General features: G+C 41.5%; 1 protein-coding gene across 1 annotated transcript; it reads left to right on the forward strand.

Annotated features, from left to right (window-relative positions):
• The first annotated feature begins 418 nt into the window (after positions 1 to 418).
• On the forward strand, positions 419 to 19,723 carry LOC124255504 (vesicular, overexpressed in cancer, prosurvival protein 1-like). The gene is made up of 5 exons (XM_046689438.1): positions 419 to 974; positions 10,441 to 10,493; positions 10,913 to 10,990; positions 14,944 to 15,074; positions 18,808 to 19,723. The coding sequence occupies exons 1-5, from the start codon at positions 927 to 929 to the stop codon at positions 18,999 to 19,001; spliced, it is 504 nt and encodes a 167-aa protein (XP_046545394.1). The 5' UTR covers positions 419 to 926; the 3' UTR covers positions 19,002 to 19,723.
• The last annotated feature ends 1,699 nt before the right edge of the window (positions 19,724 to 21,422 follow it).

Raw genomic sequence — 21,422 nt, forward strand, 5'->3', positions numbered from 1 at the left:
TAAAAACCTCTACTGATATTTGCGTATTGCAATTACAACATTGTTTCAAAATATATTTCACCGTTATATAGCGGTATTCCAACGTATATATAGCAAGTAACTTGATTGTAGTGAGTGAGTATGGTTTTACGCCGCTTTTAGCAATATTCCAGCAATATCACGGCGGGGGGTACCTGAAATGGTCTTCACACATTGAACCCATGTGGGGAATCGAACCCGGGTATTCGACGCTTTAACCATTAGGCTACCCCACCGCCCCTCAAACGTATACATTTTGTCCATTCGACCTTAAAATCCCGAAAACCCATCTATACATACGTTGCAACTCGAACATGCAATTCTGCACGTCAGCAGTTGAAGCCTGACTGCTAGGCCTACCCAACAGTATCCAAATCGTGATTAGGATAGGAGTACAAAGCCCGCGTCCGTATTGATCCAAGAGCGCCGAGCAAGCCGCAGCTATTTATACGGTTACGTATCAATATCCCGGTTTGGGGCACACTTAAACGAAGCAGCAGCCCTAAACGCAAGTAGAACATTTCTGGCGTCACACGTAAATCATTTGATGAGACTGGGTTAGAAGAAGAACAACCGAGAGAGATATTCACGGAAAGATGGCGATCTGCTAACCGGCAACAAGGCATAATATCAAACGCAGACTGCACGAGCTGTTTTACAACATCGACGCAACACTCGTCTCTTTGCAGGCAGCGGGAAGGATCACCGGTGGAGCGTGTTTATGTTACTTCGTACGGGACACATTTATTCACACTGGAATCCTAACGTAAGGCTGTGAATATATGCTATATCTCCCCTCCACTATGTTCCAGGGCTTATAATTCGGGCCGAGTTATGTGCATGAATATGTATTGCAGGTAACAAGGCGCTCAAGGTGGGATCACTATAGCTATGTCAAGGTGACAAGAATGGACAGCCTACTAATTATTCTCTTCTCAGCTGTTCTTGTCGAAATAGTGAGTATTGTTTTCTTGTCAGTTACGTCACACTGTATTAATAACATTTAACATTTTTCTAACTGCAGGGGGTCTTTTGTAATTACAGAATCGGTCTTCAGCAACCCGTGCTTGTCGTAAGAGGCGACTAACGGGATCGGGTGGTCAGTCTCGCTGACTTTATTGACACATGTCATTGGTTCCCAGTTGCGTAGATCGGTGCTCATGATGTTGACCACTGGTCTGCTGGTCAGTAGAAACGAGTGTTCTTGGGTTTTTAATCATTAGGGTCCATAATCATATTTACATTCATAATAAGATAGAAGTGCAAATAACTGTGCATCGGCGGCTTTCCCGGGTTTGTCGTGTGGTATTTCTAAATTTCTGTTTTGATCACATCTCAAATGTTGATTAAATTTAATGATTTGAAAGTATATTGCGTCTATGATTTATCGTTTAATTTGCGAATATATACTCACAAACTTCACGCATTTATCGCTAGGTTGATTTAAGAGAGAGGGAATGATCACGTGACTTTGTTACAGCTGTTCCCTTTACCCTGATATAAAGCGTCAAATAACCTGTGACATCCCGTTACCGTAAATGCTACTATACAATATACTCAGAGTAACCCGAGTGTAGTGAGTGAGTATGGTTTTACGCCGCTTTTTAGTAATATTCCAGCAATATCATGGCGGGGACACCAGAAATGGGCTTCACACATTGTACCCATGTAGGGAATCGAACCCGGGTCTTCAGCGTGACGAGCGGACGCGCGCTATTAGGTTTGGATTAAGGCCGCTTTCAGAATTTCAACATTTTAGGTTTCAGCACGGAATGTCTGCTTAATGTGGGAGCAAAGCCCGAAGTGAGTGAGTGAGTTTTGTTTTACGCCGCGTTTAGCAATATTCCAGCAACATCACGGCGGGAGACACCAGAAATGGGCTTCACACATTGTACCCATGTGGGGAATCAAATCTGGTCTTCGGCGTGACGAGCGAACGCTTCAACCACTACAAATCCCAGAAGTGATACAGGTCTTGGGTGTTTACCATTTCGTGAAACCGTGAAACAAAGGACGTATCATATAACCTACGAACATTATAGGAGTGAATCAAGATTCAAACCCACCATCACGGGCTTCTGATGTGCCTAGGGCCGGTGGGTAGCCCAGTGGTTAAAGCGTTTGCTCGGGTTCGATTCCCTACATGGGTACAATATGTGAAGTCCATTTTGTTGGTCCCCCGCCGTGATATTGCTGGAATATTGCTAAAGCCAGCGTAAAACTAAACTCCCCCACACTGATGTACTCAAGGGACGCAACTCAGCGGACACAGCGAATTTCAGTGCGTTAGTCGACTGGGTAACCTCTGATCGTGACTCCGTTGTAGTACTCCCCGTGTTTGTTTGAGTTGTGACCGGCTGACCGTTTGTGTATCCAAGGGTGGTGAGGTAACCCAGTGGAGCGTTCGCTCACACCAAAGACCCGGATTCGATTCCCAGTAAGCGATACAATGTTTGAAGTCCATTTTCGGTGTTCCCCGTGATATTGATTGAATATTGCCAAAAGCGGCGTAAAACCATACTCACTCCTTGTGTATTCTGACTGTGTATACGATGCGCGGAGTTTGTTCCTCATGATATTAACCTCCAATTTACTAGACCCAGGCTCGATTACTTACTAATGATCCAAATAAGCTACATGTACGCATCTGTACAAGATAGGCAAATATTTACAGCCAGCAAATATTGATGACTTTGAAACCCAATAATGTGACAACACAGTGGCTGCTTACAATAACATTCTTGATATTCGCTTGAGGTGCTTTAAATATGTCATTTGAAACCTCACGCCGCGCATTGGGTTTCAAATCTAATTCAGCGCAGGAATCAACAGGTCACCTGACACTGTGTCGAAAACACAATATTCTTAAGTGACATTCATTGTGGTGTGTTGAGCGCAGTCGCATGGTAGAGTCCAATGTTTAGAGTCGGTTGTGGATCTGGGCTGCAGTTTCTGAGGTTAATTCATATAATGTCGTGTGCACGTCGTCACGACGACCCGGGTTCGATTCCCGAACTGGGTACAATGTGTGAAGCTCATATCTGGTGTCCCCCGCCGTGATGTTGCTGAAATATTGCTGAAAGCGGCGTAAAACTTAAACTCACTCACTCAAGCGTTCGTACGTAACGACGATCCGGGTTCGATTCCCGAAATGGGTACGATGTGAGAAGTCGTGATGTTGCTACAATATTGCTAAAAGCGGCGTAAACCATACTCATCCATTAACTGTAGACTGTCACTGATCGAGTTGATGGTGTTGGTATACATTTCAACGTTGTGTTTACTTACGTGAATCACAGCGAGGGTATTAGATATCGGGCATACACCCAAACTCTGACTGTGGGCCATGTTTATTAAAACGCTGAGTTCAAGGTTAAAAGTATAAGTGGCGGTGCGGTAGGCTAACGGTTAAAGCGTTCGGTCGTCACGCCGATGACCCGGGCTCGATTCTCAATATGGTAACGGTGTGTGAAGTCTATTTTGATCCCCCGCCGTAATATTACTGAAATATTACTAAAACGGCATACAATCTTACTCTCTCACTCACTTATTATACAATATTTCGCAGGTGTCAGCTCAATGCCTTCGGTATATGCTTGGGCGGTTGGTGGCCTGATGGTTAATGTAGCCGCCCGACATATCTCCGGTCCGCGATCGATTCCCGACATTGGTATAATGTTTAAATTCCCTAGTGTCCTTCAGCTGTAATATTACTCAAATATTACAACAACAACAAAATAGTAAGGCCAAACTCACTCACAATTCAACCGTTTCCATCATTAATATCTTTTGAGAACATACAAATAAACATATATTTTTCAAATTAAACTTGATATTGCACTACATCTAATTGCTTATTTATAAACACAGTACTATACAACCTACCAAACAAATTAAATAAATCCTCAGTCATGCGTGAAAATAGACATAATATTCTTCTGACTGCATGGCAGGTTTTATACCCATCACTTTGTTGTGTATCCACAACAAATATGCATGCAGTGTCGTATATTGAATAGTGAAAAGGCATTAAGTACCACATTTTGAAAGGTGAGTGAGTGAGTGAATTTAGTTTCACGCCGCACTCAGCAATATTCCAGCTACATGGCTGCGGTCTGTAAATAATTGAGTCTGGACCAGACAATCCATGGATCAACAGCATGAGCATCGATCTACGCAATTGGAAACCGATGACACGTGTCAACCAAGCCAGCGAGCCTGACCACCTGATCCCGTTAGTCGCCTCTTACGACAAGCATGGGTTACTGAAGATCAATTCTAACCCGGATCTTCACGGGTCTTTTGATAGGTCAGGCAAGATATCCGTGTCGTATTTGGCACGGGTATTACTTAAATTCTTTTAATATCGAAAACAACAAGTGGTCTGACAGGTTCTTGGTCTGATATTTAATATTACAGTTTTCTTACCGCGGCCTCGGCATCGCGGACCAGTGGTTGAACGCATGAGCACCGGTCTTGATTTTGCCAGATCACATTGTATCATTCCGCGCGGAGTAAAACAATAAATTATAAAGAGTAGTGTTATATATCACAGAACCTTTTAACCACTAGTTTACTCCCTGTAGATGCGTGTAGTGTCACTCAGCATATCGGGTAGTGAAAAACAGCCACAATTGTGCATTGCATGATTGTAAGGCCTTCTCTTGATCTTCCGAATTAATACAAATAGTTTTCAAGTTCATTATGAGGCCTTCTCGTAATGTTCCCAGTATACAATAGTTTCCAAGTTCTTTATAAGGCTTTCTGGTGATATTCCGAATGCAAAACACAGTTCCCTAGTTCCTTATAAGACCTTCTCGTAATGTTCCCAGTATACAATAGTTTCCAAGTTCTTTAAGGCTTTCTGGTGATATTCCGAATGCAAAACACAGTTCCCTAGTTCCTTATGAGGCCTTCTCGTAATGTTCCCAGTACACAATAGTTTCCAATTTCTTTAAGGCTTTCTGGTGATATTCCGAATTCAAAACACAGTTCCCTAGTTCCTTATAAGACCTACACAATAGTTTCTCGTAGTTTCCACAGTTCCCTAGTTCCTTAAGGCTTCGTAATGTTGGTGTTCCAAGTACACAATAGTTTCCAAGTTCTTTAAGGCGTAATGTTCCCAGTCAATGGTTTGATATTCCGAATCTGGTGATACACAGTTCCCTAGTTCCTATATGAGGCCTTCTCGTAATGTTCCGAATGCAAAACAAGTACACAATAGTTTCCAATTTCTTTATAAGGCTTTCTGGTGATATTCCGAATACAAAACACAGTTCCCTAGTTCCTTATGAGGCCTTCTCGTAATGTTCCCAGTACACAATAGTTTCCAAGTTCTTTAAGGCTTTCTGGTGATATTCCGAATGCAAAACACAGTTCCCTAGTTCCTTATGAGGCCTTCTCGTAATGTTCCCAGTACACAATAGTTTCCAATTTCTTTATAAGGCTTTCTGGTGATATTCCGAATGCAAAACACAGTTCCCTAGTTCCTTAGGAGGCCTTCTCGTAATGTTCCCAGTATACAATAGTTTCCAAGTTCTTTAAGGCTTTCTGGTGATATTCCGAATGCAAAACACAGTTCCCTAGTTCCTTATGAGGCCTTCTCGTAATGTTCCCAGTACACAATAGTTTCCAATTTCTTTAAGGCTTTCTGGTGATATTCCGAATGCAAAACACAGTTCCCTAGTTCCTTATGAGGCCTTCTCGTAATGTTCCCAGTACACAATAGTTTCCAAGTTCTTTAAGGCTTTCTGGTGATATTCCGAATGCAAAACACAGTTCCCTAGTTCCTTATGAGGCCTTCTCGTAATGTTCCCAGTACACAATAGTTTCCAATTTCTTTTAAGGCTTTCTGGTGATATTCCGAATGCAAAACACAGTTCCCTAGTATGAGGCCTTAATGAGGTTTCCAATTTCTTTTAAGGCTTTCTGGTGATATTCCGAATGCAAAACACAGTAATAGTTCTTATGAGTACACAATAATGTTCCAGTTTCTTTAGTTTCCAAAGGCTTTCTGGTGATATTCCGAATACAAAAAACACAGTTCCCTAGTTCCTTATGAGGCCTTCTCGTAATGTTCCCAGTACACAATAGTTTCCAATTTCTTTATAAGGCTTTCTGGTGATATTCCGAATGCAAAACACAGTTCCCTAGTTCCTTATGAGGCCTTCTCGTAATGTTCCAAGTACACAATAGTTTCCAATTTCTTTATAAGGCTTTCTGGTGATATTCCGAATGCAAAACACAGTTCCCTAGTTCCTTATGAGGCCTTCTCGTAATGTTCCAAGTACACAATAGTTTCCAAGTTCTTAATAAGGCTTTCTGATGATAATCCGAGTGCAAAACACAGTTCCCTAGTTCCTTATAAGACATTCTATTAATGGTCTCAGTACAATTTGTTTTTCCAGTTCCGAGGACAGAGTACACGTTGATGTTCCTTCCTTATACACAACGGGTCAAAGGTTACAATATGATCAAAGCGTTTGTTATGATTAGGAAGACTTGACTGAGTTGATTCGTGATCGTTTTGTTAAGCTGATTAAAGTTGACCACATTCTCAGAATGCTCAGTGAAAGTAATTTCGCCTCCGGTTTAACAATGGCACTCACGCACGCACACGCACATGTACACTCAAACAAAATCACGGTGACAGAAAGCACATAAAATATATTGTGACTTGGGAAATCTCCAACTTTTATAGTCGGCCCTAATTAAACTGACGAATAACACCGAGCTTTGATAAAATGCGCTTTACAAATTTTATCACAAATAAAGGACTGTTTAATAATCATGATAACCTGCCCTAACTCGACTTGGGTTGTCAGCTTGTATCTGATTGACAGGAGCTATTGACATGATTACACACTAACTCGTCTATTTCACGCTCTGGCTGTTTCGCTCAATAGCCGCTACTCGATTATAGTTGAACATGCCGATCAATTCCAGGGGATTCGTTATTTAATTGACAGCTATAAACAAGGATTGAATTAGGAGTATTAAGTGTCACGTTTTAAAAGGTCAGTCAAAATATCCGAGCGTACTTGCAGAGTCGTGTGTGGCACTGTCCTCACTCAGTATTTTATATCGAAAAATCCTACTTACCTAACTAGTTCTAAATACTATTAGTCTTTACCGCGGCCTCGGTCACGCGGACCTGTGGTTGAGAGCATGAGCACCGGTCTTGATTTTGCCAGATGCCATGGCAACATTCCTCGCGGAGTTTAAAATGGAATAAGACGTACTGTTTTGTTTTGTTTTGGGTTTGTTTGTTTTTTGTTTTTTTGTTTCTTTGTTTTTTTGGTTTTTCAATCGCAGAACCTTTTAAATGATATATCAAAACAACTCATTTACTATTGCCACCAATCTATAAGTGAATCAATTACAATACTATCAATAGTCGCCCAGACTTTTGTTTTCCACCCATTTAACATTTTTAAGAATGAAAGAACAAATTTGAAAATGGATTGATTATGTTTCTATTTTTCGATCCACGGACCTGAATTTTGGTTTGTTGGTTGTTGTTTAACGCCGCACTCAGCAATATTCCAGCTATATGGCGACGGTCTGTAAATAATCAATTGTGGACCAGACAATCCAGTGATAAACAGCATGAGCATCGATCTACGCAATTGGGAACCGATGACGTGTGTCAACCCAGTCAGCGAGCCTGACCACCCGATCCCGTTAATCGCCTCTTACGACTACTGTATGTGAACATGGATCCTGCCAAAGCTCAATGTGTAAATAATACAGCACACGTGCCGTATTTTAGTGAAGAGTATATTAATGGATGATACATGTGCTTCCACACAAACACTGGTCTCAGGCGACTTATCTTACTGTGAAAAATGTTTGACCCTTAGATTTGCCAGATTCCCCATCATGGATCCGAATCCCAGGATCCTGATAATGATATACTTTCAAGCGCCACCATTATCACAACGTGGCATAGTTTTGAGCCATTGATAATGCCCAGTCTTACGGGAGTAACCTACTGCCAGGTCAATTTTACATGTTTTGATATATTGCCTAGACGTGTTTTGATATATTATCTTGACATGTTGTGACATACTATCTTTACATGTTTGACATATAATCTTGATTTGTTTTGACATATCATTCTTGGGGCGGTGGGGTAGCCTAAGGGTTAAAACGTTGGCTCGTCACGCCGAAGACCCGGGTTCGAATACCCACAATGTGTGAAGCCCATTTCTGGTGTCCCCCGCCGTGATGTTGCTGGAATATAGCTAAAAGCTGCGTAAAGCCAAACTCAGTCAGTCAGACATATCTTCTTGACATATTTTAACATATCATCTTGACATGCTTTGACACATCATCTTGACATGCTTTGACATATTATCTTGACATGTTTTGACATATCATCTTGACGTATCTTGACATATTATCTATATAATCTTGACCTATTTTGACATATCACCTTCACATGTTTTGACACATCATCTTGACATGCTTTGACATATTATCTTGACATGTTTTGACATATCTTCGTGACATATTTTGACATATTATCTATATAATCTTGACCTATTTTGACATATCACCTTGACATGTTTTGACATATTATCTTGACATGTTCTGACATATTATCTTGACACATTTCGACATATTATCTTGACATGTTTTGACATATTATCTTGACATGTTTTGACATATTATCTTGGCATGTTTTGACATATTATCTTCACATGTTTTGACCATGTTTGAAATACGTTGGTTCGTCACGCCGAAGACCCGGGTTCGAATACCCACAATGTGTGAAGCCCATTTCTGGTGTCCCCCGCCGTGATGTTGCTGGAATATAGCTAAAAGCGGGGTAAAACCAAACTCAGTCAGTCAGACATATCTTCTTGACATATTTTAACACATCATCTTGACATGTTTTTACATTTCATCTTGACATGTTTTGACATATCATTCTTGACATGTTGTGACATACCATCTTTACGTTTGACATGTTTTGACATATTATCTTGACATGTTTTGACAGATCATTCTTGACATGTTGTGACATACCATCTTTACGTTTGACATGTTTTGATATATCATCTTGACATGTTGTGACATACCATCTTGACATGTTTTGACATATCATTCTTGACATGTTTTGGCATACCATCTTTACATGTTTGACATGTTTTGACATATCTTGACATGTTTTGACATATCATTCTTGACATGTTTTGACATCATCTTTTTGACATATCATCTTGACATGTTTTATCATTCTTGACATGTTTTGACATATCATCTTGACATGTTTTGACATATCATCTTGACATGTTTTGACATATCATCTTGACATGTTTTGACATATCATCTTTACATCTTTTGACATATCATCTTGACATGTTGTGACATACATCTTACATGTTTGACATGTTTGACATATGTTTTGACATATCATCTTGACATGTTTTGACATATCATCTTGACATGTTTTGACATATCATTCTTGACATGTTTTGACATATCATCTTGACATGTTTTGACATATTATCTTGACATGTTTTGACATATCATCTTTACATGTTTTGACATATCATCTTGACATGTTTTGACATACCATCTTTACATGTTTGACATGTTTTGACATATCATCTTGACATGTTTTGACATATCATCTTGATATGTTTTGACATATCATTCTTGACATGTTTTGACATACGATCTTTACATGTTTGACATGTTTTGACATATCATCTTGACATGTTTTGACATATCATTCTTGACATGTTTTGACATATCATCTTGACATGTTTTGACATATCATCTTGACATGTTTTGACATATCATCTTGACATGTTTTGACATATCATCTTGACATGTTTTGACATATCATCTTGACATGTTTTGACATATCATCTTGACATGTTTTGACATACCATCTTTACATGTTTGACATGTTTTGACATATCATCTTGACATGTTTTGACATATCATCTTGACATGTTTTGACATATCATTCTTGACATGTTTTGACATATCATCTTGACATGTTTTGACATATCATCTTGACATGTTTTGACATATCACCATGTTTTACATGTTTGACATGTTGTGACATATCATCTTTACATGTTTTGACATATTATCTTGACATGTTTTGACATATTATCTTGACATGTTTTGACATATATTCTTGAGTATTTTGACATATTATCTATATTATTTTGACACGTTTGACATATCATCTTGACCTATTTTGACATATTATCTTGACATGTTTTGACTTGCCATGTTTGAAATACTCTTCGAAGTCTACAACCGTCATCGTTCTTTTCTCCTCCACCGTGTACCCAACATGCAACGCACCAGTCTTTAGTCAGTTGTACGACGCTGTCAGGTAACTGCTGCATATGTCGTAACCAGTGTGAAAAACTTCGCTGTTCTTCTTTCCGGCAGGTTGAGGGGAAACAATGCTGGCACAGCAGCCAAGGCAGGACCAAGGTGTTCTAGTGAGTCACTGTTGGAAGCGTTCGTACAATATCCTATAAGGCGATTTCAATCTTTGCATCGTTTCCATGAGTAGCAGGGTGGTCGTGGTTCGAATCCTGGGACTCGGAATTTGTACACCGCTACACATGCCACAGTTAATTATGTTAAGACTGATTTGTTGTTTCCTTTTCTTTCTTGAAAAAATAACATTCCTAGAAAAGTTGAATGGAGTTGGATACGAAAAGATGCGAGTGTTACCGAATAGTTACTATTGTAAAGGGTGCATGGCTAAATGATTGATAGATATGCGTTCCCACCTGTAACGAACCTATGTACGAGGCTGACATACCGGCAGATACAATATACGCCATGCTTAATTGTCATGTGACTGTCAAGTGTTGCAAATCTGAATTGTCATGTGACCTGTCACGTGTTTCAGCTGTGCCGACAGCCAGATCTGTTGTGATCAGACATGCTGCAGCCTGAATCAAGCCTTCTACAAGCTGTGGTACTTCTGGTACGTGGCCTATTCCTGCAAACACCATCCACTCGAAGGACATCCATCCGGTCATCAGAACAAAGTACCTCCATCCATCCTTAAATCCAGTCTCTAGATCAAACAAGGTCCTTCAATCCCTCCCTAAATCCAGTCTCTAGATCAAACAAGGTCCTTCCATCCCTCCCTAAATCCAGTCTCTGAGATCAAACAAGGTCCTTCCATCCATCCCTAAATCCAGTCTCTAGATCAAACAAGGTCCTTCCATCCCTCCCTAAATCCAGTCTCTCGATCAAACAAGGTCCTTCCATCCCTCCCTAAATCCAGTCTCTAGATTAAACAGGGTCCTTCCATCCATCCCTAAATCCAGTCTCTAGATCAAACAGGGTCCTTCCATCCATCCCTAAATCCAGTCTCTAGATTAAACAAGGTCCTTCCATCCATCCCTCAATCCAGTTCCTAGATCAAACAAGGTCCTTCCATCCCTCCCTAAATCCAGTCTCTCAATCAAACAAGCTCCTTCCATCCATCCCTAAATCCAGTCTATATAGATCAAAACAAGGTCCTTCCATCCATCCCTAAATCCAGTCTATAGATTAAACAGGGTCCTTCCATCCCTCCCTAAATCCATTCTATAGATCAAACAATGTCCTTCCATCCCTCCCTAAATCCAGTCTCTCGATCAAACAAGGTCCTTCCATCCCTCCCTAAATCCAGTCTCTAGATTAAACAGGGTCCTTCCATCCATCCCTAAATCCAGTCTCTCAATCAAACAATGTCCTTCCATCCATCCCTAAATCCAGTCTCTTAATCAAACAAGGTTCTTCCATCCATCCCTTAATCCAGTCTCGAGACCAAACAGGGTCCTTCCATCCCTCCCTAAATCCAGTCTCTAGATCAAACAAGGTCCTTCCATCCATCCCTAAATCCAGTCTCTAGATCAAACAAGGTCCTTCCATCCCTCCCTCAATCCAGTCTCTAGATCAAACAAGGTCCTTCCATCCATCCCTAAATCCAGTCTCTCGATCAAACAATGTCCTTCCATCCATCCCTAAATCCAGTCTCTCAATCAAACAAGGTCCTTCCATCCATCCCTAAATCCAGTCTCTAGATCAAACAAGGTCCTTCCATCCATCCCTAAATCCAGTCTCTAGATCAAACAAGGTCCTTCCATCCCTCCCTAAATCCAGTCTCTAGATCAAACAGGGTCCTTCCATCCATCCCTAAATCCAGTCTCTAGATCAAACAAGGTCCTTCCATCCATCCCTCAATCCAGTCTCTAGATCAAACAAGGTCCTTCCATCCCTCCCTAAATCCAGTCTCTCAATCAAACAAGGTCCTTCCATCCATCCCTAAATCCAGTCTATAGATCAAACAAGGTCCTTCCATCCATCCCTAAATCCAGTCTCTAGATCAAACAAGGTCCTTCCATCCCTCCCTAAATCCAGTCTCTAGATCAAACAGGGTCCTTCCATCCATCCCTAAATCCAGTCTCTAGATCAAACAAGGTCCTTCCATCCATCCCTCAATCCAGTCTCTAGATCAAACAAGGTCCTTCCATCCCTCCCTAAATCCAGTCTCTCAATCAAACAAGCTCCTTCCATCCATCCCTAAATCCAGTCTATAGATCAAACAAGGTCCTTCCATCCATCCCTAAATCCAGTCTCTAGATCAAACAAGGTCCTTCCATCCCTCCCTAAATCCAGTCTATAGATCAAACAATGTCCTTCCATCCATCCCTAAATCCAGTCTCTCAATCAAACAATGTCCTTCCCTCCCTCCCTAAATCCAGTCTATAGATCAAACAAGGTCCTTCCATCCCTCCCTAAATCCAGTCTCTCGATCAAACAGGGTCCTTCCATCCCTCCCTCAATCCAGTCTCTAGATCAAACAAGGTCCCTTCCATCCCTCCTAAATCCAGTCTCACGATCAAACAAGCTCCTTCCATCCATCCCTAAATCCAGTCTCTCAATCAAACAAGGTCCTTCCATCCATCCCTAAATCCAGTCTCTAGATCAAACAAGGTCCTTCCATCCATCCCTAAATCCAGTCTCTAGATCAAACAAGGTCCTTCCATCCCTCCCTAAATCCAGTCTCTAGATCAAACAGGGTCCTTCCATCCATCCCTAAATCCAGTCTCTAGATCAAACAAGGTCCTTCCATCCATCCCTAAATCCAGTCTCTAGATCAAACAAGGTCCTTCCATCCCTCCCTAAATCCAGTCTCTCGATCAAACAAGGTCCTTCCATCCATCCCTAAATCCAGTCTCTAGATCAAACAAGGTCCTTCCATCCATCCCTAAATCCAGTCTCTAGATCAAACAAGGTCCTTCCATCCCTCCCTAAATCCAGTCTATAGATCAAACAATGTCCTTCCATCCATCCCTAAATCCAGTCTATAGATTAAACAGGGTCCTTCCATCCATCCTTAAATCCAGTCTCTTAATCAAACAATGTCCTTCCTCCCTCCCTAAATCCAGTCTATAGATCAAACAAGGTCCTTCCATCCCTCCCTAAATCCAGTCTCTCGATCAAACAGGGTCCTTTCCATCCCTCCCTCAATCCAGTCTCTAGATCAAACAAGGTCCTTCCATCCATCCCTAAATCCAGTCTCTCGATCAAACAAGCTCCTTCCATCCATCCCTAAACCCAGTCTCTAGATCAAACAAGGTCCTTCCATCCCTCCCTAAATCCAGTCTCTAGATCAAACAAGGTCCTTCAATCCCTCCCTCAATCCAGTCTCTAGATCAAACAGGGTCCTTCCATCCCTCCCTAAATCCAGTCTCTAGATCAAACAAGCTCCTTCCATCCATCCCTAAATCCAGTCTATAGATTAAACAGGGTCCTTCCATCCATCCTTAAATCCAGTCTCTTAATCAAACAATGTCCTTCCCTCCCTCCCTAAATCCAGTCTATAGATCAAACAAGGTCCTTCCATCCCTCCCTAAATCCAGTCTCTCTCGATCAAACAGGGTCCTTCCATCCCTCCCTCAATCCAGTCTCTAGATCAAACAAGGTCCTTCAATCCCTCCCTCAATCCAGTCTCTAGATCAAACAGGGTCCTTCCATCCCTCCCTAAATCCAGTCTCTAGATCAAACAAGCTCCTTCCATCCATCCCTTAATCCACTCTCGATCAAACAAGATCCTTCCATCCCTCCCTAAATCCAGTCTCTCGATCAAACAAGGTCCTTCAATCCTCCCTAAATCCAGTCTCTCGATCAAAACAAGGTCCTTCCATCCCTCCCTAAATCCAGTCTCTCGATCAAACAAGCTCCTTCCATCCCTCCCTAAATCCAGTCTCTAGATCAAACAAGGTCCTTCCATCCCTCCCTCAATCCAGTCTCTAGATCAAACAAAGTCCTTCCATCCATCCCTAAATCCAGTCTCTGGATCAAACAAGGTCCTTCCATCCATCCCTAAATCCAGTCTCTAGATCAAACAATGTCCTTCCATCCATCCCTAAAAATAGTCTCTAGATCAAACAATGTCCTTCCATCCCTCCCTAAATCCAGTCTCTAGATCATACAGGATCCTTCCACCCATCCCTAAATCCAGTCTATAGATCAAACAATGTCCTTCCATCCATCCCTAAACATAGTCTTTAGATCAAACAAGGTCCTTCCATCCCTCCCTCAATCCAGTCTCTAGATCAAACAGGGTCCTTCCATCCATCCCTAAATCGAGTCTCTCGATCCAACAAGACCCCCCCCAACCCCCACCCCAAAAGACAAAATCCAGTCTCTAGATTAAACAGGGCCCTTCCATCCATCCCTAATCCAGTCTCTCGATCAAACAATGTCCTTCCATCCCTCCCTAAATCCAGTCTCCAGATCAAACAAGGTATCTCCCTCTCTCTCCAGATCAAACAACGCCCCTCAGTGCCTTTATCCAGTCTTCAGATCAAACATGGTCCATCCACTCCATCCCTCCATACGGTCTTTATATAATCCAGTCCTTACATTCCATGTTGGCAGGTTGACCGTGCTGCTGCTGTTACTGCTTTGTGTCGCCGGCATCTACTGGATCAGACGAAACTACATCTACCACAAGCTCCTGGCACTGTCCGCCTGGAGCTCACAACACCTCGTTACATCCTTAAATCCAGGTACTGTAAGCTGAGTCTGTTTCTAACACAGGGTCCCATGACTATAAATATGGCTTTGACATCCCAGGTTGAAATACGCCCAAGTACTTTATTCTTACCAGCTAAATTGGATCGTGTGGCCAACCTCTGTGAATTGACTGTTTGCGCGCACGCTTGTGTGTGTGTGTGCGTGCGTGCGTGCGTGCGTCTATTTGTTGTGTGTTTGTTGTGTGGGATGTGCGTGTATCAGCCTGTGTTGTGTGTGTACCTGCGTGCGCGCGTGTGTACGTGTGTGTGTGTGTGTGTGTGTGTGTGTGTGTGTGTGTGTGTGTGTGTGTGTGTGTGTGTGCACGCGTGCGTGCGTGCGTCTATTTGTTGTGTGTGTCTGTGTCGTGTGTGTGGTCTGTTTCTCTCTGTGCGCCTGTGAGACGTTACTCATAGCATCAACCACTGGTTTGTCTCATCCAAATTCGACAGTGAAATAACTGGATGACTGCTAATTCCTGCATACAACAAGCAAACTAATTACTTAACCAAATATATTAATCACACGAGTGTTTGACGCAAACCGTTGTCACGGTGCTTGGATTTTGCCCTGTGTTGCGTTCACAAAACAAACCTGTCCTAACCCTGTATGTTTCCTCAAACAAATCCCTGTCAGTGACTGGTGACTCCAGCCACGCACTGATCACCGTCGCATATAATACCGAGAATATTCTAAGTACTGAGGCCCTGGAGCTGTAGATATTAAGTCCAAACACAAACATAACTGATCGCACACCCACTTGAAGTTCACAAGTCACAGCACGCTGAAAGCTCATTGTAAACTGTCATATGTGGTTTAGTGATATTTAATGGCGAGATTAATTCATCAATCGATCTAGTGTGTGCTATATTGACCCCTCTGGGTGATATCTGACAATTATTTATATGCATGTACATATCCAGCCATTCCAATGAACTCCCCCGTGTCATGCGGAGCCTACGTGGTCTTTATGGGCCATTTGAATAGGGCATGAACCACATGTATGTATGTAAATATCCAGCCATTCCAATGAACTCCCCCGTGTCATGCGAAGGCTATGTTGTCTTTATGGGCCATTTGAATAGGGCATGAACCACATGTATGTATGTAAATATCCAGCCATTCCAACGAACTCCCCCGTGTCATCCGGAGGCTACGTGGTCTTTATGGGCCATTTGAATAGGGCATGAACCATATCGTTGATATATTTGGATTTGTATGGGTGATTGCTGGATAGTGTCAATAGTTATTTGGTAGTGGCGAAACATGATTGGTAGTAGGGGAAAGCGTAGTGTTAATTGTAGTCGATTCTTCTTACAGGGTTGAGGAATGTCGCCTAGTGTTGATAGTAAACTGGAAGTGAAGTTGAGGGTAGTGTTGATAGTAAACTGGAAGTGAAGTTTAGGGTACTGTTGATAGTAAACTGGTAGTGACGTTTAGGGTAGTGTTGATAGTAAACTGGTAGTGAAGTTGAGTGTAGTGTTGATAGTAAACTGGTAGTGAAGTTTAGGGTAGTGTTGATAGTAAACTGGTAGTGAAGTTGAGGGTAGTGTTGATAGTAAACTGGTAGTGACGTTTAGGGTAGTGTTGATAGTAAACTGGTAGTGAAGTTGAGTGTAGTGTTGATAGTAAACTGGTAGTGAAGTTTAGGGTAGTGTTGATAGTAAACTGGAAGTGAAGTTTAGGGTAGTGTTGATAGTAAACTGGTAGTGAAGTTGAGGGTAGTGTTGATAGTAAACTGGTAGTGACGTTGAGTGTAGTGTTGATAGTAAACTGGTAGTGAAGTTTAGGGTAGTGTTGATAGTAAACTGGAAGTGAAGTTTAGGGTAGTGTTGATAGTAAACTGGTGGTGGTGAAGTTTAGGGTAGTGTTGATAGTAAACTGGAAGTGACGTTGAGTGTAGTGTTGATAGTAAAACTGGTAGTGAAGTTTAGGGTAGTGTTGATAGTAAACTGGTGAAGTGAAGTTTAGGGTAGTGTTGATAGTAAACTGGTAAAGTGACGTTTAGGGTAGTGTTGATAGTAAACTGGTAGTGAAGTTGAGTGTAGTGTTGATAGTAAACTGGTAGTGAAGTTGAGTGAAGTAGTGTTGATAGTAAACTGGTGGTGAAGTTTAGTGGTTAGTGTTGATAGTAAACTGGTGGTGAAGTTTAGGGTAGTGTTGATAGTAAACTGGTAGTGAAGTGAAGTTGAGGGTAGTGTTGATAGTAAACTGGTAGTGAAGTTGAGGGTAGTGTTGATAGTAAACTGGTAGTGAAGTTGAGTGTAGTGTTGATAGTAAACTGGTAGTGAAGTTTAGGGTAGTGTTGATAGTAAACTGGTAGTGAAGTTGAGTGTAGTGTTGATAGTAAACTGGTAGTGAAGTTGAGTGTAGTGTTGATAGTAAACCGGTAGTGAAGTTTAGGGTAGTGTTGATAGTAAACTGGAAGTGAAGTTGAGTGTAGTGTTGATAGTAAACCGGTAGTGAAGTTGAGGATAGTGTTGATAGTAAACTGTAGTGAAGTTGAGGAGAGTGTTGATAGTAAACTGGTAGTGAAGTTGAGTGTACCGCTTATAGTAAACTGGTAGTGACGTTGAAGTTAGTGTCGATAGAAACTTGGTACAGGGGTTGAAGGAAGTGTTGATAGTAAATTGGAAGTGGCGAAAGTAGACGCTAGTGGACGGGGTTTAGATGGTGGAGTTGTAACAAACATATGAGATGTAATGATAGCATATTAGTAGCGATATTGGATGTATTGAAAGAGGCAATCAGCGTTGGATAACTTCCGTTAAAACTGAACTGCTTAATAGTGCTTATTTCACTAAGTCGATGGTATTTCAGTAGAAATGTTTTAAGGAATTCCGTGAAGCTAGCAGGAAGTCACTGCAATGTTGGATCTGTTTGTCTGTAACTTACGATAGTGCCTCGTTGTTCTTTGGGGTATTGTCAATAGCGTGTCCTTTAGTCAGTTCCTTTACGATTATGAATACATTCAGGATTCGATCGATACAATACACGAGGGTGGTTCATTGATCTGAAACAACTGACTGTGTTGATATCTCAAGATAATGGATCCATACACAGTGTCCCTTCTTCCACAATGACGTTCGGTGGGTTGGAAGTGAGTTATGTTATGTGCTGTGTACTCAAGCGTTATTGTGCAGTGATATAAACATTCCAGACAAAATGACGCCACTCCTTGAAAAACCGAGGTTTCATTGTACGTTTCACACAGAACCGAGTGGTCACGAATAATCATGAACGTGTGATCAGAGTGATCTCCCCTTGCAATGTGTGAATCCTTCAGAAAGGATTGCTTGTTGTTTGTTGTTTAATTCTGCCTCCAAAAATAAATGTCGTTAATTCATAAACAAATGTTAGCGGCTACGAGGCTGACTGGCTGGCTGAGTATGGTTTTACGCCGTTTTTAGCAATATTCCAGCAATATCACGGCGGGGGACACCAGAAATGGGCTTCACATGTTGTACCCATGTGGGGAATCGAACCCGGGCCTTCGGCGTGACGAGGGAACGCTTTAACCACTGGGCTACCCTACCGCCCCAGTGGCTACGAGGTAGCCTGGTGGTTAAGGTGTAAGCTGGTCCCACCAAAGGCCGGGTTCGATTCCCCACATGGGTACAATATGTGAAGCCCGGGTTACTCATTGGAAGATTTCAAAAATGGCGTAAAACCATACTCACTCACTTCATTAGCTTACATTCCTCAGTAAATGTTTATGTATGTTTTTAGGCAATGTGACCACGGCACCCAAGAAGAATACGCGTCCTAAAGTTCCTAATGAGCTGATACATTTACCGCCCTACACCCCTCAAGAAAAACCTCCTCCATATACGGAATACGACGTAGAAAGACCCCCGTTATACAGCAGCACCGATGTAGCTGAGGGGGAGAAAGCATGCTTGGTGGAACAGCGGACAGAATAACGAATGTGAGCCGAAATAACTGTATTCGCGTGCAAGCAAATCCCTATACGATTTCAGTGTTTGGGAATACAAGTCCACTTCCTGAAACTGAATGAATCAATCATCATATGTTCAAGGGAAGCCGGGTTTTTTGTTGGAAGAGCATGTAATGCAATAACGGAGGACATATTTTCGTCTGTTACGAAGTATCGTGAAATATGAATATCAGCATTAAACAAATCGGGGGCTGCTAAAACGTATTGATCTCATGATCGCAATACCTGCCATTTTATGCCAAGGTTATACTAACAGCTTCCTACACATGGTCATCGCATCCCAGTTACGTAGATTGATGCTCATGATATTGATCACTGGATTGTCTGGTCCAGACTCGATGTTTTACAGACATCTGCCATATAGCTGGAATCTTGCTGAGTGCGGCGTAAAACAACAAACCAACCAACTAACAGCTTCCTGCTATTGACACATCGCCTAAAACGAACTAAACATGGTGTACAATCATAGCATTCGACCTCAAACGGGATGGAATTCGCACATAACTTCTGAGGTACGATTCTCCTTTTCCCGAACGTGTGGAAATCATGTTGTGGCATTGTTCTATTTTGTACTTCAAACCATGCATGAAATGTTCATCAAACACGGTTGAATAATTACACATGCAATATATATAATTGCATGTGGTAGACACAGAACTCCGATTACCAGCGCTGCTCTTCCCCAAACGAATCCAAACTGATCGTGCATTTTAATGCCACTTGTTCTTTGTTCTTGTTATTTACTGTTGTGTTCTAAATATTTTTACACTACAACTTGGTGTTTGTGCAGAACAGGCAGTTCCACTTTTATATGATTAGATCATGTGTTAATTAGATCTTCCAGCCTTTTAATATCGCTCACTGGCTTCCTTTAATTCCGCTTTTAGCAGTATCTCAATTGTCATGGTATGTCATAGTGTCATCATCTGGCCCAGACTAGATTATTATTTACGCCGCCATATAGTTGGAATATTGCTGAGTGCGGCGTAAAACTAAACTCACTCCCTTGTCTAAGAGGAAGCAGTTTGTCATATTGCTGAAACTCACTTTGAACCCACGAGTATAGGATTCTGATGCGTCTAAGGGAAGTAATTTATATATTTCATCACCTTAGTCGGTGGGGAATTACACGTCTATATGCGAACTGCAACACCTTGAAAACGCATAGTGGACTTTACTATAAGCAATGTATAACAAACGTGAATTCCGACAATATACGGGGCTGTGGGGTAGCCTAGTGGTTAAAGCGTTGGCTCGTCACGCCGAAGATCCGGGTTCGATTCCCCACATGAGTACAATGTGTGAAGCCCATTCCTGGTGTCCCCCGCCGTGATGTTGCTTGAATATTGCTAAAAGCGGTGTAAAAATAACCTTACTCACTTCGGCAACATATCAATTTGTTTGTTCTCGTCAGTACTCCGGGTTCGAACAGGTTTCAGCAACCCAGGCTTGGGATCCACAGGGATCGGGTGGTCAGGCTCGCTGAGGTTGTCTGGGTTGTCTGGTCCAGATTAAATAACTTACAGAATACTGACCGCCGTCAGTTTGCTGGAATATTGCGTTTTTAGCTGTAACAACCAATCAGACTGCCCAAATTCCACTATGCGTTTTCATAGTCAGCATAGATTTATTTTGAACTATGTACATAGTTTTTTGTTTTACTATAGTTAGTTTCTCTGTCTCTTGTTGTTACGGATGTTTGGACATCTCGCTACGACAATCAAATCAGACTATCAGATGTAAATATTGTAACAGACATGGTACCGATTGTAGTATTACCTCTCAATACATCTGATTTTCACTTATGTATTAAGATTTCAGACAAGACGATGTCAACAGCCCAAGATGTCTTCTTCTACTGCGCTTTACTCGATACAAACTGTGCAAGGTCTATACTATCTCCGGTTCGAACAAGTGCTTGCATTTATATTATTGGTCGGGGATACTTTAAACTACATTTTAGCTATAATACTCAAAAGAAGTTAAGGTCTACCAGACCTTTCATATTACGGTAGCTATTCTCTAGAGCTGTGACGATATATCGTGGTATGGATAATCGTGATACTTTTTCTGACAATAAATATATCGATTATTTTTCCGTATCGTGATATGTATCGTTGACCTTAAAATTGTGAATTTTCACCAGAAATTGACGGTAATGTTAAAATTTACACTGTTTCTTGTTATCAAAATACACTTTTTAAAGAAAATAACTACGGAAGCATATCGTGATATGCATCGTATCGAATCGTATATCCATGATATCGCGATACGTATCGTATCGTGAAATTTCTGTATCGTCACACCTCTACTATTCTCTATTCCATCCTCGAATAGTAGGTGACCCTTAACTGGTTTGAGTAGTATAGTTGATATACAAGTTGTA

The sequence above is a fragment of the Haliotis rubra genome, unplaced genomic scaffold (assembly GCF_003918875.1).
Source record: "Haliotis rubra isolate DU_JTF1 unplaced genomic scaffold, ASM391887v1 Scf600, whole genome shotgun sequence".
Taxonomy (NCBI): Eukaryota; Metazoa; Mollusca; class Gastropoda; order Lepetellida; family Haliotidae; genus Haliotis; species Haliotis rubra.